Source organism: Dasypus novemcinctus, chromosome 10 (genome assembly GCF_030445035.2).
Source record: "Dasypus novemcinctus isolate mDasNov1 chromosome 10, mDasNov1.1.hap2, whole genome shotgun sequence".
NCBI classification, from domain to species: domain Eukaryota; kingdom Metazoa; phylum Chordata; class Mammalia; order Cingulata; family Dasypodidae; genus Dasypus; species Dasypus novemcinctus.
In genome coordinates, this window is record NC_080682.1 from 2,862,170 (window position 1) to 2,886,176 (window position 24,007).

General features: G+C 48.9%; 1 protein-coding gene and 1 non-coding gene across 21 annotated transcripts in view; one reads left to right on the forward strand and one right to left on the reverse strand.

The window, feature by feature from the left end:
* NAP1L4 (nucleosome assembly protein 1 like 4) overlaps positions 1–14,575 on the reverse strand; it is a 51,560-nt gene extending 36,985 nt beyond the window's left edge. For 4 of the 20 annotated variants that reach the window (XR_011649838.1, XR_002797176.3, XM_058304979.2 and 1 more), the window contains exons 1-4: positions 14,402–14,515; positions 5,314–5,344; positions 4,459–4,517; positions 1,504–1,603 (exon numbers count right to left, since the gene is read on the reverse strand). Coding sequence is in view for 16 of the 20 variants with exons in the window: in XM_058304979.2 (XP_058160962.1) it covers positions 1,504–1,603; positions 4,459–4,517; positions 5,314–5,327 (173 nt within the window). In the remaining 4 variants the exon portion in view is untranslated. Of the gene's footprint in view, positions 1–1,503; positions 1,604–2,016; positions 2,038–4,458; positions 4,518–5,313; positions 5,345–13,512; positions 13,645–14,401 lie in introns of those variants that run through there. The other 16 variants (XR_011649840.1, XM_071217905.1, XM_071217902.1 and 13 more) reach the window with 11 other exon arrangements.
* Positions 14,576–17,774: 3,199 nt separating this feature from the next.
* Positions 17,775–17,881, forward strand: LOC111764603 (U6 spliceosomal RNA). The gene has a single exon (XR_002797179.2). It is a non-coding gene; the product is annotated as a U6 spliceosomal RNA (small nuclear RNA).
* Positions 17,882–24,007: the final 6,126 nt, after the last annotated feature.

Below are 24,007 nucleotides of genomic sequence, written 5' to 3' on the forward strand. Positions count from 1 at the left end.
AGAAACAGAAGGGAAAAAACCCTTTTCACACCCATCAAAATTATTTGTTGAAGGGGGAGTGGATGTGGCTCAAGCAACTGGGCATCTGCCTCCTACATGGGCAGTCCTGGGTTCAGTTCCCAGGGCCTCCTAAGAGAAGACGAGCAGACACAGAGAGCACACACAAACAGAAACAAAGAGCAGACCATGGGTGTAAACAACTGGGGAGTGGGGGTAAATACATAAACAAATCTTCAAAAAAATTTGTTGAAAATAAATCACATGGTCAGAATCATGTGGATGGATATCTGTTAAAGAACAAATTCTGGGCCTCGTCATAGACCCACACACCCAGCCAGCCAGCCGGCCAGCGTTGGCATAGGGTCCCCAGCCTGTGCTTTACCCTCTGACACTGTATCTCTTTTCTGTATTAATTACAGAATTTAAATTTAATTTTTCAAATCTTCCTAATGGACTGAAAATAAAAGCACTACAGGGAGCAGATGTGACTCAAGCAGTTGAGTGCCTGCTTCCTGCATGGGAGGTCCCAGATTCAGTTCCCAGAGCCTCCTAAAAACAAAAAGCAAAACAAATGAAAAAAAAAACAAAAAACAAAAAAAAAACAACCCAGGGGAGCTGATGTGGCTCAGTAGTTGAGCAATGGCTTCGCGGCCACAGGTACATCAAAACAAAACAAAACAAAACAAGAGAGAAAAACCCAAAAACACCAGGCACTGAATGCTACCGCCACTCGCCGCGTGGCTGGGGACCTTGGTAATTCTCAACTCTTGCCACACCTACTCAACATCATCACCATCTCCACTGAGTTAATCTTCAAAAATTTTCCCCTCAAGTAAATCTCCCAGAGAACTTCTAAAGAGGCAAAGCAAACCCCAGGAGACATCTAGCAGCCTGAGTGGGGGCAGTGAAACCAGGGGAGAGGAGGCATTCTCGAAGACCAGGCCCTGACCTGAATGGAAGCCAGAACAGCAACAGTCCATCCTTCCCAAAAGGAAGCAGCTGGGCCCCAGGGAGGGGCGGCCACACCACTTTGGCTGAGCAGTGCCACAGAATGGAGACCTCTTAAAAGCAGCAGCCCGGGATACAGCATGCAGAGGAGGCAGGAGAGATGCTCTCAGCCAACCCAGGAGTGGGGAGGATGGAAAACTTCCTGTCCCTCTGCCTGGCATGTCTTTCCCCCTGCTATCCCCTGCTTGTCCCCACCAACCCAGGTTATATCACAGTACTCTCTAGCCCCCGCAGGCTGGCACTATGTGCTCATCTACTACACGGCTTAACATGCCGCTTTCCTCTTCCACGTGTTTGTACCCCTCCACCAGGCAGGTTCTGCACCTGAGGACAGGGACAGCTTCACTTATCTTTGGAAAGCCATTGCCTGGCACTCAGAAGACAATGTCTGTTGAATGAAAACTTCATTTATTCCTACTCAACAGAACTGGAGAACCGTTTTTTCTATTTTTCTCATTTTAAAGACCCATCAAGTTTTATTCATAGCATCCTTACGTTTCAATGTAGCTTGAAGGAGTGTGAGAGACATTTTCAAGTCGTTCCTGTAAAGCTGCCAAAACTTGAGGGTTCTGCATCACCTGATCTGTGAGTTTTTCTATGAAGTTAAAAACAAGGCCAAAAATATTTCAATATGCTCACCACAGAACAGAATTGAAAAAAGCACCAACACATATAGCTACTTAGCTTTGCCCATCTATTTTAACTTCTAGATATACTGCCAGTGCCTTCTTAGAAACGTTTCAACAATATTCTGAATGCTTTTTTTTTTTCAGGCAGTACCAGAGTTTGAACCCAGGACCTCGTACATGTGAAGTGCTCCATTGAATGTATTTTAAAAGCACCTGATACTCCATGGGGCTGAGTCGCATGGCCAGTGCAGTGCTTGCCAACTGAGTGGGCAGTTACAGGACTATCCATGTTTTCACCTGTAGCTAAGGCCAATTCTCACAACTGAGGATGTCACCAATTTCTAAAGCCCAGGCGGTACCTTTCCTGTTGTTAGCTCACCTCACTCCCTTCGTCCCATGTAGTGTCCAGAAGTCAAGGACAAGAAGGAGATTATTTCCTTAGAGTGAAAAGCCTTCCACCTATCCTCTAGCCAAACAGTACGGACCTCAGTGGCAGAGAACCCCAAATACATCACAATCTCCCCAGAATTTCTGCTCATGTGCCTATGTTCACCCAGAATGCCCTCTGCCCAGTCAACTACAAAGTACTTTTTGAAATATATTTTTAATTTATTTTTAAAAGATATAATGTACTTTTTTTTTAAAAAAAAGATTTATTTATTTATTTAATTTCCCCCCCTCCCCTGGTTGTCTGTTCTTGGTGTCTGTTTGCTGCGTCTTGTTTCTTTGTCCGCTTCTGCTGTCGTCAGCGGCACGGGAAGTGTGGGCGGCGCCATTCCTCGGCAGGCTGCTCTTTTTTTTTTTCACGCTGGGCGGCTTTCCTCACGGGCGCACTCCTTGCGCGTGGGGCTCCCCCACGCGGGGGACACCCTTGCGTGGCACGGCACTCCTTGCGCGTATCAGCGCTGCGCATGGCCAGCTCCACACGGGTCAAGGAGGCCCGGGGTTTGAACCGCAGACCTCCCATATGGTAGACGGACGCCCTAACCACTGGGCCAAAGTCCGTTTCCCTATAATGTACTTTTGATCCAGCTCAAAACCCAGTTTCCCCACAAAGAACCCTGCTTGCCCCAACCCCAAAGCCAAATCACGTCCTTCGTTGTGACACCTTTACCTTTTAAATCCATTTACACTGAACTTGCCTCATCAACTGGTTTGTGGCTTGAAGCCTGATTCCCAAAAACAAGACACTGCACAGCAGCAAACATCCTTTAATTGCATATGATTACGAAGCACACAATGCCTGTGTGTGGCAGCCAAGTGAGAGTCCCTCTATTTACACTGTACTGGAATCCAAACTTGGCACCCTCACTGTACCCAAAAGGTGGTACCCTGAATGCTACAAACAAAACATTAAAATACTAAAATTAAGCACTGCGTGTATTTTTGATATATAAAACTGTACAGCTACAAAGCTGTATGTCAACATATAACATGTAAACACTGTATGTGCACACACATACATGCATGCACACACACCTCCTCTTAGTTCAGTCCCCTGAAATGGTCTAGAAATGATGAGACCCCAGGAGCTATGAACACACCTAATGCCTTTATTTTGGTTTCTAATTTCCCCACTAAAAAAAACCAAGGCCTCTTGGATAAATGGTGAATTCCAGGTCTAGAACAAGGAAAGCTTCAAAGTGAAATGGAAGATGGTACTGTGCCAGAACGCAAGAAAGCAGTCAGACGCGGGATGGGAACAAGTCAAAAGGACACTGAGTCTATCTTCAAAGAACTCCCACTAGCCAAACGGGACAGTCTGCATACCAAAAAAGAGGAGAGGAGCTAAATGATAATATATCCAATAAAAAATAATCTGAGTCCATAGTGACACACAAAAAAAAGATGGGGAAAAGCTGTTAAGACTTTAATATACATAATATGTAGGAGTGACAATTAGAAAAACACCCATTTGCGACCACCAATGTCATAGTGACTCAAGAAACGATGACCTTAAAAAAATGAATAAATAATTTAAAAAAAAAAAAAAAAAGAAAAAAGAAACGATGACCAATGGATGCCAAAACCACCATGTGCAAGTATGTTGGAGAGAGGCTATTCAGACAGCACCTCACACATCACCTATCCCCAAAGCCTTGACCAGAAGAGCTGGCAGATGCTATCGTGAGCAAGGAACAGAACAGAGTACCCCGACAGGGGCCTGGCTGCCAACATACCCCTGTGCCATAGCACCCCTATCGCCTTTACTGCCAAAGACGCTTCCGCAACTCTACTCAGGAGACAAAGAGACCCAACTGTGGCCTCTATAAAATAACTGTGCTCTGGGGCCTTCTGAAAAAGCCATGGAAAAAAATGTGGGAGGATGGTTTTAGAAAAAAGGACAAAGAACAAAACGTCCCGCCTAATCCCTGACCAGGTCCCAGACTGCACGTGGGGTGCAGTTTTAAAGGCAGTGCTGAGAAAACCAAGGCAAGGAGAAGCCCACGCCTGGACGTGAAACAACAGCATTAGTATGACAAAATGATGAGCTATCTGGGATTTGCTTCAAAATAATCTCGAGGTTGGTATACATGAAACAAGACTGGCCCCTTGTTAATAAGCATTAAGATGGAAGGATGGGCAAGTGCCAGGAGGTTCACTCTGCTACTCTCTTCATTTTGTAGGTTTCAATTTCCTATAATAAATTTTGATTTAAAACTGAGACACTGATTTTCATTTTAATTACTTAAACTTTCCTAAAATCTAGGAAGTACAGTCAGGCTTTACTTTTATTATGCTTATAGAAGGGGGGTGGGGTGACCCACCCAGGCAAACTCTTCAACTGTCAACTTAGCACCCTTCTGTGCTCTGCACTTACCTTTATTATTTGCATTTTTAGCAGCTTCCAAGGAATCTGAAGGAACACCATCTGAAAAACTAAAACAATGTTTAAAAAGTAATTCTATGAAGAAACTTCCAAAGACAAAATAGCATTTCCATCTTGAACACTAAAGGGCCTTCAGCTTTGGGAGGAAGAGAACCACTGAGGAGCCTTGCGTGTTAGCTAAGCAACACTTTCCTCTATGTTATTTAAAAGAAAGCCATTCTACCACCTAACCCCTCACACACCTGTCACCCTCCATAATTCATTCCCAACTCTTAGGTCGTTTTCCTCAAAATATTCATTCCCAGCCCTCAAACTAAACAAACAAAACACCTTCACTGTTCAGTCAGCTGCTAATCTGATCAAAGAAAGCAGCCTCAACAAGCTGTTGGGGAACAGACTCATAGTGGCTCTGAGGCCGTAAGACAAGGTCTCTAAAAAAAATCAAACTTGACAAAAACAGTTTTCCCAGATGCCTGGACACACTGCTCCAGCAAAAGAAAACTTTATCAAACAATATACACACCAAATGTGAGGAGGAGGAACCCACTGCACTGACCTTCAGAATCCACAGCAAGACAAACTCTTTCATAGTGTCCTGTGTGGTCCAAGTGTGTCATGAGCTAGCAAGTCCCGTAGGACTTCATGCCCTGGGGGTGAGAGGCTGAGAAAAGAGCCTTTCCAGCACAGGTAGACCTCAAAAAAATCTGAAGCAATTTCTCCATGGCAGCCAGTGGCAAGAGCATGAAGAGGCTTTACATTTGATTGTTAGGATGCTTACTGAGGTGTGGCTTGGCTCTTGCTTACCAACGAAATTTTAACAGCTCAATAAAGTCCATTTTGGCTTACCTGTTATCTGCCATCTGAATGGTTTTATCCCCTACAAATCAAAAAAAAAAAGGCATCACAATTAATTCCCCTAAATGGTCAGGAATATTAACACATACATTTTAACAGTGGTCATCTATAGGGGATGGGTATCGAGGAGGGTACTTTGTGGGATGATTTCAAATGTCCTAGATTTTGACTGGGGAATTGGTAACTTGGATGTATGCATTTGTCAAAACTTATCAAATCAATACAACATCTGTACATTTTCACTGTGTGCAAATTTCACCTCATAAAAACTCATTCTTTATAATTTCTCTTAGCACAAAAATGCTCAGATTTCAGAATAAGGATAATCTATTCTAGTCTGCCGTCTGTGATTTTAGCAACAGGGATAGATACATGCACTAGCTCAATTATTTTAGCACAATCCAAAGTACTTACTCCTATTTACAGTCTTTCCAACTGCTACTCAAAGGATGATTTCTATTTTTTCACTTGTTCATTCTGTATCTTTTATTACTTCTACAGCAAAGTATTTTTGTACAAGAAATTTTATGTAACATACTCAGTGTGATCCCACTTTTTAAAGACACATATAAAATGATTCTCTCTAGATGGTGGAATGAGATGACTTTCTACTTATAAATAGTAAGATGGGTTCTAGGGCATTTACTTTTTAAAAAAAAACTTGATATAAATAAAACTTCAAAGCCCAACCCAACTACATCAACTAAGGGCCTCACATAAAAATCCTGAAATGCAAAATAAAACTGAAGTTTGGTTATAAAGCTCCTTACTCTCGTAAGAATTAAATATCCTTCAGGGCCTCTTTGGGAACTGATGAGGTACAAATGTTTTGTATTTAATTCTCAAGCTCCTCTCTTTTGCTTAAATGTATATAGCTGCAATAACAGTATACTCAAGTTTATATTCTGCTTTCACACACTATAAATGTCAAGAGCAAGAGAGACATCTTCATAATATGATGACAACATTCTAAATACTAACAGTTAGTATTTACCAGTTGTTAAATACTAAGGTTTTAAAAAATTTTATTATATATCTTTGATAACATATCTATGAACATATCTTTGGGGGGGGAGTCTAAGAACTATTTTTTTACACAGCTTCCTGCAAGGAGTTATTTTAGGTTAAAAGTGAAATGGAAGCTAATGTGGCTCAAGCAACTGAGGTCCTGCCTAGCACATGTAAGGTCCTGGGTTCAGCTTCTGGTGCCTCCTAAAGAAGACAAGCAAGACAGCAACTTGATGCAACAGGCTGGCACAGCAAGCTGACACAACAAGACGATGACACAACAAAGGGACACAGAGAGGAAAACACAATGAGAGATGCAACAAAGCAGGGAGCAGAGGTGGCTCAGGTGATTTGGTGCCTCCCTCCCACATGGGAGGTCCCAGATTTGGTCACAGTGCCTCCAAACAGTCAAGAAGGATACAACAGATAGACATAGTAAATGGAAACAATGCGGTGATGGGCTGAGAAGGGTGGGGGATAAATCTTTTAAAAAGTGCAATGGTGTGATTTCTGGGTCAAAGAGTGTGAATGGATCCTGACACATACTGCTGAACTGGTTACCAGCTGACATCAACTCTAGTTTGGTTGAGTAACTGGAGCTCTCCATTGCCTCACAAGCACATTTAACCGCACTCTTTATAGACTACACACACACACAGTGCTGGGAGGAGCCTGCCACCCTGGAAGCAGTGATCACTACCAGTTTAATAAGTCAACTCGTTTTCCCCACCTAGTCAAAAATACCTGGAAAACATCATCACTTCCACACTTCCTATACTAGCAAGGGACCTATGCACCAGGCACTTTCACACATTGTACAGGAACGGCTCAGGAAGGAGAAATACCCAATTTAGGGTCACACTGCTAGTAAGATGTGGATTTGGGATTCAAATCCAGATCCTCTGACTTTTCCATACCACCACCACCCACTTCATTTCTTGTTGCTTCTCTCTGCTCAATTAAGATTAAAAAAAAAAAAAGGGCTGGAATAGACGACAAGCAACACTCAGCAAGGCTAAGAATTCTGCAGTCCCAAGAAATCCACTTTGCCTAGAAGAACGAGTGTAAGTGTGAAAAATATTCTTCATCTGTCTTGTCCACTATGGCTTCCCAGAGTCTGTAACAGCTCCTGGCATAAGCAAAATTATCAGTGGAAAGAATAAGTGCCTTATGTCAGGATAGAGACCAAAGTGGTTCCTTTTTTCCATGGAAAGAGACATCAAGTTAACAGATTCCATCGATACAATGAGTCACTTAATTTTTATCTATACAAAGGCTCGTGTTATCTAATATCATTTTTGGTGACAGGATGGCAAAGCAGTTAAGTTAAACTTGACATAATATTGTTTAAAAAAGAAAAAAAAAGAAGTGCAGAACTGACACCAGAAAGAAACTAATTAATGAATTTAAACAGTGAGAAAAAAAATAATTTAGAGGGCTAAAAAATAAACCCAGAACCAAGGAGACACAATAAACCACCCGGCCATGATCTGAGTTTGAATCTCATCGCTCTCAATTCCTGGCTAAGTAATCACGAGTAATTTCTTCTGTTCCTGTGTCTCATCCTCCATCAAGACTATGCCTACCAGACAGGCTGTGGTAAAAAGAAAGTAGCATACAGAAAGAGCCAAGTACACAGCAGTACTCCGTTTCCCTATTCACATCCAGATCTAACAAATTGTATAGTGTATTCAACCTTTTGCTTGATGTGAAACCAACAGTGAGTTCCTATAAACACTGACCCCTTTATGTAAGGGAAATGTAAAGTGGAGACATTATAAACAGCTGGAGTTAAATTACCGAAGTTTCACCATCACAAACACAGCCTTTGTTTACTACGTTTAGCAATTCTGAAGACTGTTCAAATAGAAAGTTATCACAAAGCAACAACAACAAAAAAAATCACAAAAATATAACAAACAAAAATAACATAAAAAGTTATAAGGAGTACCTAATCTACAGAGTTGAGGAAAAAAACATTTGCTTTAAATTTTGGTATGATGAGTTTAATATTAGTTTTATAAAACAATGTCCCAAGGAAAGTTCTCCCACTCCTAAAATGCAATCAAGTCAAAATATGAAAGGGACACCAGGCAAAAGAATATTCTCTATTCTCACAATTCAGCAGTTTGTTTCATTCCCAGGACCCTAAACACCGACCTATTCTACAATTTTAAATTTGGATTGGCAGGCAAATTTCCGTGATTACACAAACGAATGTTCTGCTTTTATTGATATGACACCTAACAATTTTATTTACAGAATAATTTCTTTTTACTCTAGACAAAAAAAATTGTTTCCATAGAAAAACAAAATTTTAATTTTTGTAGTAAATTATCCAATGTAAGCTTAAATTCCTGGGAAGCAGATATACCTCAAGTGATTAGGTCCCGTCTACCATATAGGAGGTCCCGGGTTTGATCTCCAGGGCTCCTGGCGGAGGCAAACTGGCTCACGCGGAGAACTGGTGCAGCAAGATGGCACAACAAAGAGAGACACAAAGGAGGGACAATAAGAGATGCAGGAGACCCAGGAGCTGAGGTGGCACAAGAGATTTAGCACCTCTCTCTCACTCCAGAATGTCCCAGGATCAGTTCCTGGTTGCTGCCTACAGGGAAGACAAGCAGACACAGAAGGATGCACAGTGAATGGACACAGAGAGCAGACAGTGAGTGTAAAATGAGGGGGCAGGGGGAGGCACATAATTAAATCTTTTAAAAAAGTTTAATTTCCTAATTTTTCACTGACAACATTTAGTACGTAGCTAGAGTAACCACATAATTTTAAATCAGGCCACTCTGAGAAAAAAAAGAAGTTGCGGGGTACGGTCACCCTGCAAAGCATCTTAATTTCTACACATTAATTATATCAGGGGTGAATTTTGATATATATCTGAATTATACCAGAGCTCCACAAACTCTGCAGCCTAGGTTGGTTCAGCCAAACCCTCAGGAGCCCTCCATGAGGGTGTACTAGGACCGGGGCCCGAGGTGCAGAGGAACAGTCTACTTCAAAGCGTGACCCTGGGGACATCCACACGGGGGGTGGGGGGGGCTCCCACATCCTGGTTAACACAGGGAGCCTGGGACAGCCCAGTCTCCTCATTGGTTCAGACCAGCTGCCTCCAGAAGCAGCCCATCTGCATAAACCTAGTACTAGGTATTTGGTTAACTGTGTTGGATTAACTGGACCAGCAGGGAGGTGGAAACATATCCTAAAGTAAGCAACCAAATAACTTATGTAAGTTCCAAATTAATGGAAACTTTTCTTGTTAAACAACATGTGCTTCATTTATACTTGTAATCTCCTAGCAGTTAAAAAAAAAAAAAAGTTGTCTAAATCCCAAATACATACTGTAGTCCTTAATTTGGATTAAAATTGGTTTCCATCAGATTTAAGGTATCAGTTCTTCATCAAAACTTCCCTAACCCCCAACAGGTTCATCTGAGATATAGATACACTCCCTCTTTTGGCATTTATCCAAGTTTAATTAAAAAAAATCACATCCAAATGCTTACGGCTGAACTAAGATCGGCAAATAGAGAGCACTGAAGCTGGGTCACAGGCATGCAGGTCACTACTTGCGCTGATGTCTGGAAGTCGTCATCATAACTGCCCAGCAGAGGTGGCCACAAATCTCTGCCTAATGAATATGTTCCCGTGGAATGGGCATCGGCCTGGTATGACCTGCACACAGCACTGGGCACAGGGACCACCCCAGCCATTCCTCAGACGTGCCTGCTTACAAGGTCTACTGAAATAAATGCCCCCCCACACACACACACAACAGGGGACCATCTTTCTTCAGAGACTTGCAGGAGCTGAGCCCTCAGCTTTCAGGAAGTAAAAATGGCCTTTCCTCAACCAAAAGCCTCCACCTTCCTTCAAGGCACATGGCCCCTTCTCTCCTCACCTCCCACTCACTCTCTGATTTAATTCTCAGGACCAGACTGAATGAGGCAAACACCTGGAAAGCTTTCTTATTCCTGTATTTAAAGATCCTGTCACCTTCCTGGCAAGGCTTTCTCCCCCCACTCTATTTAAAACTGGAAGGCCCAAACTCTTCCTTCCTCACTTTCCCCCTCAAAGGCAATTACTGCCAACTAACTTGTTTGTCCCCCACACCCTGGAAACAGCCCTCCAAGAGGGCAAGGCCTTCTGTTTGGCACGGTGCCATAACCCCAGGAGCCAGAACCGTGCCAGGCCCTCGGAAGGTGCTCAGAAACATTTACTCAAGGGAAAAATGAATAAATGGACATAAAGCACTGAAAGCTACTTACTGCCATACCTGGGTAAACAAGTAATATTTTAAATTATAATATTTATAACAGCATTACCTTTGTACATAAACTATTTAAACTGTAACGGTTAACCTTTCTACCAAATAAAACGGAAATCCCCTCATCCCTTTCTGAACATGCTTTTGAATAAAAAGCACAGCATATATATCTTTTAAAAAGGAGTTCCCAGGACCCAGAACTGATACTTAGTAACAAGAACTGACAGGCATATTCTAAGAGCAAATTTAATACTCTACAGTGGGTGGTCTGGTCCAGGTCAAAAAGGCCAAGGTGATAAAGCGATACTACTAAATACTCAATAAAATTTAAAATCCAATGGCAAAGTAGAGCAGCCCTGCTTTCTCCTAAGAGGGAGGGGTGGAAAACCAATGACTGCCAAATGAACACAATCCATGTTGTCACAAAAAACCTACAAACTCCAGAAAGGTCAAACACAAAATCCTTCATTATTTCCCCACCATGGTTAAGGGTTTTCAAATTAATAACAATGTGCTCAAATCCAAAGAAGAAGCTACAGAGTCCAAAAAAATTATACAATTCTAATTTAGAGATGCAAACATCAAATAAAACCACCATTTGCTCAACTCTAAGGTATCTGTGCAAAACTACAGTAGAGCCATTTCCTGTAATGATTCTGCACTGGCCATTTTCTACTTCTAAAATCACCCCAGTTGTACAAGGTCAAACCAATAAGCTCTATCAGCCTTTTACTTCGGAGGACTAAAAAGCATTTTCCTTTAAATAAACAGAAAGAAAGCAGTCCTTAGATTGTAATCTCAAACCAAAATGCCAACAAGCTCTTCCTGCTGACTTTCTCAAGTCCAGGCTGCCCACGGGGTGCCCAAGCAGGGAGCAAGTGGAGTCTACTTGCCTGCTGCCCCACATTTGATGTAGAGGTGGCCTCCTAGTCTTGTGGGAATTTAAATCACCCTCTGGCCTACAAGATGTTCTTATTCCAGTTCTTGGAAATAAAACATAAGCTTAAAAACAAACAAAAAAGTTTTTAAACTTTAACAGGAAATGCAGGACAGCCCAAAGGAAGGAAAAATACCATGAAAAGACAAATAGTTCTGAACTTCATTATGCCATTTATATATTTATATGGCATCATCTCCTCATGTGAGCATCTGCTCCAAAGAAAAAAACTGCATTTCAACCCCATCGGTCAGAGAAGTGCAGCTATCCTGAACTAATATGCTCAAGAGGGGGTACTGAACACCCCGAGAAGGCAAGGGAAATGTTTTAAAGGTTCAAGTAGATTCATGGCCTGTAATGCAATGAGAGCACATTCCATCTCCAAATACTTAATCCCTGCAACACCATGAACCAGCTCATACAGCTAAAAACCTGAGCTCCAAACATCACCACGAGGCTGATAATCGAAGGGGGAACTCACAAAGCCCAAATGCCCTAGGCAGGTTTAGTTCAGAGGATGGCTTCCTAAAATATCTGTATCCTTTTCAGAATTTAGTTTAATAAGGTTATCAAATCTGAAAACAACTGTCAGCCACAGTTCAGAATTACCTATTTTTTTGTGGCGGTCTCCTTCCTCACCTTGGGTTGTCCTGCAATTCCTGTACCGGTTTAAAAACTGTTTTGTTTTAAGCTTATATTGTATTTCCAAGAATTGTGCCAGAGAACCTAAAGAATTCAACTTCTTCAACCACTGTTCTGTATTAATTTTGGAATCCAAAGCTCAAATATTAGATATTATCTTTTAATATGCTGGCACAGATAAGTGCAGACATTTTTAAGCAGTAACACTAGTCAACCAGAAAAAAGGACTGCCAATATATGTGTAATAACAGCTATTTAAGCCAGACAGTAGAGTACTAAAATGATTCATAAAATCTTACCATGAGAGTAAAATCCAAATGAAGGTGCCCAAATAAAGGTGGAAAGGCTACTGCAGCTATAATACGAGTCCCATCTGCTACTATGATTCCGTAGGAAATTCATTTGGAAATAGTATTTTTATTGATCAAGAAAGTCTTGTCTTGGATTACTCCTTTCAAGTATTAGAGGAGAGTAATTTTAGTTTTCAAAAGATGAAAGCACATTTTTTTCTTGACCCAAAACCAGGAAGCAGACAATAAATTGAGAAAATCTGTCTTCTGGGGTTTCTTTCTCCTGCCAGCTCTACCTCAACAACTCAACCACTAGAAACTCTAGTTTTAAAACCATCTCCATCTTATTTTAAGTAACTCATTTAATCACTGGACTACCTATTCTGTCACCACCTCCCTTCCCCTGAAGTTCATTTTACGCTTGATTATTTTTGTCTTAGCAATTATTAATCCCAATCTGAAGTAATCTCCTGATTCTACTGTGCATGTGCCTAGTTTTCCACAGAATCCCCAAATTTTGATCATCTACCCTAAATCCTCATAATCTACACTTCAGTTAGGCTTACTGCAATAATCAAAATGTAATTCTCCATTAAAAGTGAAGTCTGAGAAAGCCAGTCCGGACCAAACTATCCTAATCACCTTTTTTTGGATCACAGATTCCTTTAAGAATGTGGCGAGAACAGATCTGCTTGCACATTCACCCAGACACCTAAGAGAGACAATATTAGAAACCTAAAGATTTTCAACGCTGGTATGAGAATTACTAACAGGAAAGATGAGCTGCCTTCCCCCTCCGCCCATCAGGCTTGGACTTCACTGCCAAGAATTGTGAAAGATGCAAGTCTTACCACCACCAGCAATCCTTCGCAGAGATGAACAAAAAACATTCAGAAAAGGGAGAGGTTAAAAAAAAAAAAGGTGGCTTAAACACCAGGTAAAAGTATACAAATGTGTAGGAACGTTCACGACATTAGGATGAGGTAATACTTTTCTAAAAGACTTTTACATAGTATAACAGACCTGATGCCTACCTTGACTGGGTAAGTCAAGTCCGATCAAGTTTATTCAGTACACTTAATGTGAGATGACGCAGACCAGCCCTCTGTCCAGTAGAGCACATGTTGCCCAGCAGCTCATTTTGTCTATCACGCGTCCAACAAGAGCTAGGATCAACGCAAGGTCCTTTATTCCCCTTGTCAAACAATCCCTCAACCCAAGCGAATTTCAGAAATAAAACCCCATTGTTTGCCCGGTTTGAGGCAACACCGGACATCACGATCACTCTGCAGGGGGAAAAAACCAACTCGCGTTCAGGAAACAGGGTCTTGCAACATCTCTGCACTGGAAAGGTGAAGCCCGAAAGAATCCCGCCACGTCCCGCCATCCAAACTGCCACGGTTAGGAGCGCCACAGGCCAGACTTTTGGGCCAAAGCACGTGAGCCGTGCTCGAGTTCGCGGGAGATTTGACTGCACGCGACTCGGGGCGGGAAAGAGCCTGCGTGCGGAGCCTCCGCCCCGAGGGGCGCGGGTGCGGACCCCTGGTCGCCTTCCCGAGGACCCGTTCGCCGAGGGCCGGCCCGGGCGGAGGCGCGCCCCCGAGCCAGGCCGCCCCGAGAGGCCGCCGGGGAGAACAAAGCCGCCTCCTGACCTTCGCGGTCCGCGCCGGGGAGCAGGAAGGCCGACCGGGCGGGGTGGGGGGGTGCCCACCCGCCGGGTCCCTCGCCGTCGCCCGCCACTGCCCGCCCCGGGCCGCTTCCCGGGAGGCGCGCGGGCCCCACCCCTGACCCGGGGCCGCCGAGCGGCCGCCGCGGCCTCCCGAGATGGCGCCCGGTCCCTAGGAGGCGGGCCCCGGCCCCGGCCCCGCGGACATGTCCCCGAGCGCCCCGCCCGCCCCGGCGCGCCGTTACCCGGCCCCAGACCTTGCGTCTCCGCACCTCACGCCTCCTGCGGTAGCGGCGGCGCGGCGGCTCCTCTCGCTCCGGCTGTGGCGCCGCCGAGGCCGCCAATAACGCCGCCTCCCATTGGCCGAGCTCGGCCCGTGTCCGCCCCCCCGTCGCCCTGGCTCCGCCCCTCTAGCAAGAAGGACTGCGATTGGGTAGGTGCGGCGCCGGGGCCTGCGCGTCAGCGGTGCGGGCGGCGGCCAATCCGGGGGCCGCAGGGAGGGCACCGCGCTTGGAGCGCGCCAGCCGTATGCAAATGAGGGCGTGTGAGCGCATGGGCGTGTGAGCGCATTGCCGCGCGACCGGCGCTCCTTCCGCCTCTTTAAAGGGACCCACGTGAGGGGTCCGGCGGCTCCAGCGTTGGGCAGTCGCCGGAAGCTTGCTCCGTGGGCCCTTCGCCTGGCTCCCCCATCTCCCGCGCTCCTTCCGGGCCTGCCCAGGACCGGCCCCTGGTCCTTCCGGAAGGCTGGCTGCGAGCCCCCTCGGTTCCCCCGCCGCCCGGTGCTGTTTGCCCAGGGTCCTGCCATCCCGACCGCTTTGTTCCCTCTTCTGGCGAGGCTCTCCAGTGCTCGGGGGACTCCGCTGACCGTCCAGGTCAATCCCGTTTCCTATGCCCTTTCCTCAAATTACCGGGCCCTCGTTATTAAAGCTTCGCACGTGGTGTCCCCACCGCCCAGCCCCGCACCCCATTATCAGTGGAGCTTTTCTCCTGTTCTCTCCGGTTCCTCCCTCAGGCCCCAGGTTGGATGGAGGTCACGTCCTCCTTAAGCCCCAGACCACGTGTCTCTTGGGTCCCAGCACTTGGGGGAGGCCTTCCTCTGGCCTCGGGCAGACCTGACCTGACCATGAGTGACCCTGCCTCACCAGCCCTCTTGGTCCCCTCCAACCGCCAGACAGGGGAGTGGAAGTTTAGGGAGTGCACCTGGCTCCAGGCTTCAGAATCTGTAGGAAAACATTGAGTTAAAAACAACTTGGGGGTAAGGAGGTGACGCAAGCCATTGGGCGCCTCCCTCCCACATGGGAGGTCCTGGGTCAGGTTCCCCAAAGGCCAGCAAATAATGAGGGGGTAGGAAAGAGGGAGATAAATAATATCTCTTAAAAAAAAAAAAAAAAAAAAGCAACTTGGGCAAGATGATAATTTGGTTGGAAAATAATATTCCCAAGTCCTCACTTTTTGAGGTTGCTTAATTTTCTGCTCTACAAGGAGGGTTATGGGTCTTTTTTATTTCAGAAATACTGTCTTTGGTTTGAGCTGCTTTTGAACCAACTGATTTATTATTTTAGGGTAGGCAAGGGAGTAAAGAGTTTATCAGGAAACAAAGGACACAGTTGGAGGCATGGACCATGGGCATGCTGCAGAGAGATGTGCCCTAATTTATTTATTAAAGATTGGTTTTTATTTATCCCCCCTCCCCCGTGGTGTGTGCTTGTTGTGTGCTCTGTCTGCTTGTCTCCTGTTTAGGAGGCACCAGAACCAAACCTGGGACCTCCCATGTGGGAAAGAAGTGCTCAGTTGCTTGAGCTACCTCCACTCCCTGCTTGGTTGTCTTTCCCATTGTGTCCTCTTTGTGTCTCCTTGTTGTGCCAGCTCACTTTCTTGCTCCAGGAGGCACTGGGAACTGAATCGAGGACCTCCCATCTGTTAGGTGGGAGCCCAGTTGCTTGAGCAACATCCATCTCCCCTAATTTACTTTTGACAGGTGATTCCTGTTAGGTGGGAGCGCGATTGCTTTAGCAACATCCACCTCCCCTAGTTTATTTTTGACAGATGATTCCTGTTCTACAGTGTTTATAATAGCCTGTTTGGGTAAAGGCTCACGGTCACCGATTCTTAAGGTCACAGTAAATGGAAACCCTCCAGCATGTGTGCGGAGCCCTGACCCACACCTGTAAGCTCAGCCTTGCCCGGTTGTGAGTGGGTGGGACCAGATGGGGGGCCTTCATTCCTATTTGTCTTACTTTGGCTGTCTGATTTCTCTGGAGCCACCGAGCTTTGCTTTTGAGGAGGGGCAGGGTAGCATAAGCAACAGAACACCACGATGGCAAGAATCCCACCATTCCCAGGGCTGAGGATGTTTCCTCCTACGTAACAAAGACTCAGATCCTTTTGAAGCCATTGGCTCTAGCTGCACCAGGATGCTGGGGGGCTGGTGATGCCTGAAGAACCCATGGGGGGCATCCAGGTAGCTGAAGTCCCCGCGGGTCACCACGGTCAGCCAGGCCAGGCAGGCAGCGGGGTTCCCCAGGAAGCTAGACACAGCTGCCATGCGATCCAGTGATCCTGCTACTGGATTTACACTCAGAACTGAAAGCGGGGACATGAACAGACAGTTGCACACCGAAGTTCATAGCAGTGTTACAGTCACCGAAAGATGGAAGCAACCCAGTGTCATCTCCCAATGAATGGATGAACAAAATGTGGCGCGTGCATGCGATGGAATATTACTCAGCTGTGAGAAAGAATGAAGTTCTGATATGTGTGGCAACATGGATGAACCTTGAGAACATTGTTGAGTGACATGAGCTAGACACAGGACAAATATTGTACAGTTTCACTAATATGAGCAACAAATAATGAGCAAACTTATGGTGTTAGCAGCTGGAATACAGAAGATGGCGTGAGGGTAGAGAATGGGGAGCTGATGCTTAATCTGCGCAGAATTTGTAATGAGGTTGATTGCAAATGTTTGGAAGTTGGTAGTGGTGCCAGGAGCACATTACAGAAGTGTAATTAGCAGCACTGATGTGTGGCTGTGATTGTGGTTAAAGGGGAAGGTTAGGGGGGGTATGTCACTGGAAGGAAAGCTAGAGGGTGGATCATGGAACTGTACAGTACAGTGAATCCTGTTCTGGATGATGAACGTGCTCAGTAATACAAAGAGAAGAATGTTCTTCCATGATTTACAACAAATGTATGTTTATATTGCAAAATGTTACTAATGGGTGGTATATGGGCAAAAATTTAACTAAAGCAAACAATGGGCTGTAGTGAATAGTAATATATTAGTATTTTTCCACTAATTGTAAAAACAAACAAAACATTATGCTAAAGTGAAAGAAACCAGACACGAGGTACTATATATTATTTGACTTCAACTATATAAAATGTAAATAGACATAAATTTACAGAGACAGAGATTAGCAGTTGCGTGCAGTGGGGCAAGGTTAGCGAGACTGGGAGGTGATGGCTGAGGGGGGGCTTTTCTTTTGGGAGCAATGGAAACATTCCACCACTGACTGCAGTGACGAATGCACACCTCTGTGACTAGACCAAAGCTGCTGAATGTGCACCCGAGGTGGATTGTCCGGTCTGTGAAACTATCTCAATAAAGTGGCTTTAAAACACTAAGAGGTGCTCGCTTCAGCAGCACATATACTAAAATTGGAACGATACAGAGAAGATTAGCATGGCCCCTGCGCAAGGATGACACGCAAATTCGTGAAGCGTTTTTTATGTACTTACCAGGTGCAATGGATGTGTCACAATGATGGGAGAGAATGTTGCTGTGGGGGGAGTGAGGGGTGGGGGCGGTGGGGTTGAATGGGACCTCATATTTTTTGAATGTAATTTTTAAAAATAAATAATTAAAAAAAAAAAGAACAGGAAAAAAATAAATAAATAAAACACTAAGAGACAGGGCCCAACCGGATAAGGTGGGCCGCAATCCAGTGTCACTCGTGTCCTTACCAGAAGAGGAAATGTGAACGGGGACACCGGTGTTTAATGCAGACACGGAGAGACGGCATGGGATGGGGGCCGAGACTCTTGTGTGTCGCAGAGGGCTGCCAAGCTGCCGCTGGAACCCTGCCAGCACCTTGATTTTGGACTTGGGATCTCCGGAACCGTGAGAGAATCAACTTCCGTGCTTTCAGGCCGGCTGGCCGCTGGCTCTGTGCCACAGCAGCCCTGGCAGACTGAGCCCGCGGGCCACTCTCCGCGGAGCCTGCCCCTGGGCACGGCGTGCTGCGAGCCTGGCCAGGGGGCGGTGCAGCAGGGAGCAGGGGCTGCGAGCCTGGCCAGGGGGCGGTGCAGCAGGGGGCTGGGGCTGCGAGCCTGGCCAGGGGGCGGTGCAGCAGGGGGCAGGGGCTGCGAGCCTGGCCAGGGGGCGGTGCAGCAGGGGGCTGGGGCTGCGAGCCTGGCCAGGGGGCGGTGCAGCAGGGGGCTGGGGCTGCGAGCCTGGCCAGGGGGCGGTGCAGCAGGGGGCAGGGGCTGCGAGCCTGGCCAGGGGGCGGTGCAGCAGGGGGCTGGGGCTGCGAGCCTGGCCAGGGGGCGGTGCAGCAGGGAGCAGGGACGCAAGGACGGGGATTCTTGGGTCAGACCCCTGGGGCCAAGTCCCTGCTCCAGCTCCCTCCAGCTGAGTGTGCCTCCACTTCCCCATGTGGAAAGCGGGGGCGCCGTGGAACTTGCAGGGTTGCGGCGGGGGATCAGAACCCCATCCGCTGCCTGTGTGGGAGCCTTCGAGTCCCCCGTGTTTTCCCAGGCTCCCCCGAGTCTCTACTTTCAAGTCGCGGTGCTGAGAAGGAACGGCCTTCCAGGGCTGGCCCAGGGCGCCCGAGAAGGGGCCGCCAGGCCTGTGTCCACCCGGGTCTGCGGGCAGCAGGCCGGGGGCAGCGGGCCCCTCGGGGCAGTGGTCAGGCACACACAGGCGCCCACGCCGGGCCCTTGGGGTCCTTCTTTAGTTCTAACATTATATGTAAATAATTTCAAACTGATGGAAGTTGCAAACAATAACCGAGTAAGAGGCGGCTAGCTGACCCTCAGGCCGGCGCTGAGGTTTACTGCCCGTTAGCTCTCCTCCCGGTGGTTACTCATTCTAGCTGCGTGTCTGTGGAGCCGGGAGCTGGATGCGCCCAGGACACGTTCTCCAACTTAACCCACCCTGTGGGCGGGAGCCCTCTGGACAAGGGGACTCCGGTTCAGCTGTGGCCCCCCTCACAGGACGGGCCTTAAGCCACTTACTGGAGTCCTTTATCAGCAGAGTGACAATCAGAGAGGACGCCAGGGAAGCAGGAAGCCGAAGGTCAATGGAGCCCAACGGGAAGGGTGAGCCCAGGCGAGGCCACCACGCGCGGTGCCACGGGCAGGCTCGGGACCCAGGACTGCGGGCAGCCGGCCCCGGAACGCAGGGAGAGCCTGGCCGGGTGACGCCTGGGTGTGGACTTCTCCAAGCCTCAAAAGCCGTGAGCGAATGCGTCCCCACTGGTGGAGCTAACCCACTGCGCGGTACGCGCTTGAGCGGCCAAGAAACAAAAACGGCCTGTCCATCTGTTTATTTTCTAAACATTTAAGAGTAGGCTGTAGACCTGGTGCTCCTTTACCATTTACTACTTCCGTGTGCATTTCCTAAAAACAAGGATGTTCACTTACGTAGTGACCTTAAGTGCAATTATCAAGCTCAAGAAATTGAACGTGGATATAAAGCTTACAACTATATTCCACATTTTTCATATGTGCCCCATCATGTCCCTTTGGGCATTTTCTCCTCCATTACTAGATCACCGCAGGATCATGTATTGCATTAATTTGTCTTTTTTTTTCTTTAAAGATTTAGTATTTATTTCTCCCCACCTCCTTGTTGTTTTGCACTTGTTGTGTCTGTCTTGCTCATTTCTTTAGAAGGCACAAGGAGCTCTGATGTGGGAGGTGCCTAATCACTTGAGCCACCGCCACACTCTTCTTTTATTGTGTCTCTCATTATGTTTTTCTTCCGTGTCTTTATTTTTTAAAGATTTATTTTTTATTTATTTCTCTCCCCTCCCCCATCCCCCCCCAGGTTGTCTGCTCTCTGTGTCCATTCGCTGTTCTTCTGTGTCTGCCTGTATTCTTGTCAGTGGCACCAGGAATCTGTTTCTTTTTGTTGTGTCATCTTGCTGTGTCAGCTCTCCATGTGGGCAGTGCCATTCCTAGGCAGGCTGTGCTTTTTTTGTGCTGGGCGGCTCTCCTTACGGGGCGCACTCCTTGTGCGTGGGGCTCCCCTATGCGGGGGACACCCCTGCATGGCATAGCACTCCTTGCGCGCATCAGCACCGTGTGTGGGCCAGCTCCACACAGGTCAGGAGACCTGGGGTTTGAACCCTGGACTTCCCATGTGGTAGGAGGACGCCCTAACCACTGAGCCAAGTCCATTTCCCTCTCCCTGTGTCTCTTGTTGCATCATCTTGCTGCGCCAGCTTGCTGTCCTCTTTTAGGAGGCACTGGAATCCTCTGCTCCCTGCTCTGTTGCGTTTCTCATACGTTTTTCTTCTTGTGTCTCCTGTGGCATCATCCTGTGGTGTCAGCTTGCCGCACCTGCCTGTTGCTCCAGCTTGCTGTCTTTTCCAGGAGGCACCGGGAACTGAACCACAGACCTCCCATGTGGTGGGCGGAAGCCCAGTCGCTTGCGCCACATCCGCTTCCCTCATTTAGTCTCTTTTTAAAATTATGGTGATGTCTACACAGCATAAGCTTTCCCATTCCAACCCCTCCCAAGCATCCCATTCAGTGTTGTGCTACCATGACCTCCATCCGTTACCAGGACTTTCCATCGCCCTGAGACCTTGCCCCTTTGTGGCTCTTGGGGGTCTGGCTGGAGGTCCCTTGGCCTGAGGACGAGCTGCCAAAGCCCTCTCTGCCCACATCTTCCCTCGCCGGCCCCCTCCTGCCATTTGGGCCGGTCACCTCTGCTGGGGGGTGGGGCCTCCCTCAACCCCTCCCAGCCACTGCCTGTCCCCGAAGCCGCTGCTGGCTCTTCTTCCCTCCACGGAGGGGGGGAGGTCTGTCCCCCAGGCCTGCTCCCTGACCCTCCACCACCATCAGCAAGGCTTGTGGTGGGTGGGTGGGGGGAGCGGGTTCCTGAGAACAGGGTAGGGCCAGCAGGGCCGGGAGCGGGCAGAGGGCACGGCAGGTGGGGGCTGTCAGCAAGTGGCACAGAGTGTCCCATGCCCTAGGGAGAGCCCTCTGGGGAGCTCTGCCGGGAGGCGAGCCAGAGCAGGGGCTCCGCCTGGGGTGGGCATTGGCAGGACGGAGACGCCCGGAGGCCGGGGGGGCAGGCTGCGTCTCGGCGTCCTCACCTGCGGTGGCCTTCGCTCAGCGGGCTGGATGCGCCGGGGCTTGGATTCTTCTGCAGAAACGGGGCTGGGAAGCCCCCGTGGCGGCGGCAGGACGTCCGTCTGGCACCTGTTCTGCAGTCAGGGCGCTCCTGGCCCACCTGCCCCGGGACGGCGTTTTCTGTCCTCCCTTCCAGCCTCGAGCGGACTCCTCCGGGAGCGGCGCTAAGTCGCAGCAGGGGCGTTTTTCCACGGAGGAGAACAAGGTTCCGGGGACGGCGCCTAAAGGCCTGAGAAGGGCTCAAGCGCGTGCCTGCCTGCCGGGCAGTCCGCTCCCATCACCCGAGGGGGACAGACGAGCCAGATGTGGTCTGTCCCGACCACGGGGTATCCTGCAGCCACCAAAGGAAGGAGGCGTGTCCATGGACGACCCTGGAAAGGTGTCCCGAGGGGAAGGGGCCAAACACAAAGGCAAATCTCGTAGGATTCCCTTCCCGTGGAGTGTCAGAAGTGGTAAGTCTAGAGACAGGCAGGCGGCCCACCCGGGGGCTGGGGGACGGAGGGTGGGCAGAAGCTGCTGGACGGGGCCGGGTTTTCTTTGGGGTGATGAAAGTGCTTTGCAGCCGGTGCGAGACATTGTGCGAGACATGGCGAACGTACCGAATTGTTCGGTTTAAAATGGCTAATTTTATACTCTGTGGAGTTCACCCCATTAATTATTAAAAAACAGCAGCGTGGACTTCTGTTCCAGAAAATCGGGATTTCCCTGTGCCACAGGACACAGCCCCTGCCCGGTGGCCTCCCTCTGCCTCCCAGCAGTGGGGGGGCCTGGCAGCCTTGCGCTTCGGGGGCCTTGACGCTGCGCCCTCTCCAGGCCGGCCCCCGGGTCTGGCCCCCCCTCGCAGGCCCCGTGCGATGCTGGGACCCCGGCTGCGCTTCCGGCCGCCTGGAGCTGGCACGGGCTCGTCTCATGCCAGCGCAGGCCTGGCTGCGCGCCTCAGGCCTCAGGGACGTACCGAGGTGTCCCGAAGGCCCCAAGGGGGAGCTCCTGCTGCGCACCCAGCACCCCAAAGACGAGAGCAGGTCGCCCCCACCTCCCAGAGGCTCCCTCGAGACGCGCGCACTCTGCAAGGCCGACTCCTCTGTCCCCGTGCCCTCTGCCCTCGGACACACGCCCAGGCTTTTGTGATGCCGAAGCCTCAGGTTTCTTGGCATCTCTGAGTAACTTCTGAGCATCCCGCTGCCGCTTTTGACCCGGAGCCAGGCCTCCCGCAGGCTTGCCAGCAGCCAGTCCTCCCTACTAGGGGCCCCCAGCTGCCTGCCGCCCTCGCCGCCGCCACCCAGCTGTGCCGCCAGCGCCATGCTGCTGCTCACAGCCTCTGTAGCTCCCTACTGCCCTCCATGCCAGCCAGAGCTGGGGCAACTGTTTAAAAGCTCCCAGATGGTTCCAAAGGGCAGCCAGGTGGGAGCCACGGAGCCCCGGGCTGCCTGGGTGCTCCCCAGCGTCCTGGCGTGGCCCCTGCCCCGCTGGGCTGGGCACATGCCACCTCAGCCTCTCAGGGCAGGTCCTCCCCGTGCTTCCCCCACTCAGGCAGGGCCCCCTCCAGGGCCCACTCTACTGTCTGCCCCCCAGCCAGCGGCCCCCTTCAAATCCGCTGCTCCCTCCAGCCCATGTCCCGGGGGCCAAGCCTCTCCCTCTACACCCCCAGCCCTAAAGCCGCGCCTGGCACTTGGGGGGCCATGGGAAGCCCCTCGCACTCCTGAGCGATGGACACGCTGTGGCGCGCACGCCTGGGGCAGACGCCGTCACCCCGCCGCGTGGAGCCGGGCAAGGGCCCTCCCCACAGCTCAGAAATGTTTGGACTACAAACCTTCAGATGTGGGGCAAGGGGCTCGGCTGCGGTGCTCACTGAGTTGCCCCCATGACCAGCAAAGTGAGGGGGCCCCGGGAGCACCCCAGATGTCCTTCACTTGGGCAGTGGTGAAAAGATCATGGTGAGCTAGTAAAAGGCAACGCCAGGTAGCTGTGTGAAAAACGCAGTGGGCCCCTCCTAGCCTTTCGATAGCAGGAACTAGACGCGGTATATTCAGGGCAAAAGAGGGGCGCAGAATGGGGACACAGCTGCAAGCCTCATCCCACCAGAGTGAAGGAGTCTGGAAGGTCCCTGGACCTCACGGGGCTCCCTCTGGGGCCTGTGCGTTTCTATTTCTATTGGTAACTTTCTGTACTTTATTTTTCTTAAGTGAATATGTGATATTTTTAATAATAAACTCGCCCAAGATTTCTGTTTTGGGGGAATCTGGTTTCTAAAGCTGGAAGAGCTCCTGGGCACAAAGAAGCACCTGTCCCACCAGGCGAATTAGTATTGTACAAGGTAAAAACACAGCTCCACCCCATCTTGTTCCAGAAGGACCCGCCGCAGCTTGTGGGCGTGCAGAGGCCGCGGCAGGTGGGCCGGGAGGCTGGTTTCCAAACCCCAGTGCCGGGGAACCTTCTGAGGCTGGGCCCCGGGGCCCAGGCAGGCCATCCTGTTTCAGCCAGAGGAATTCTCCCTGTAG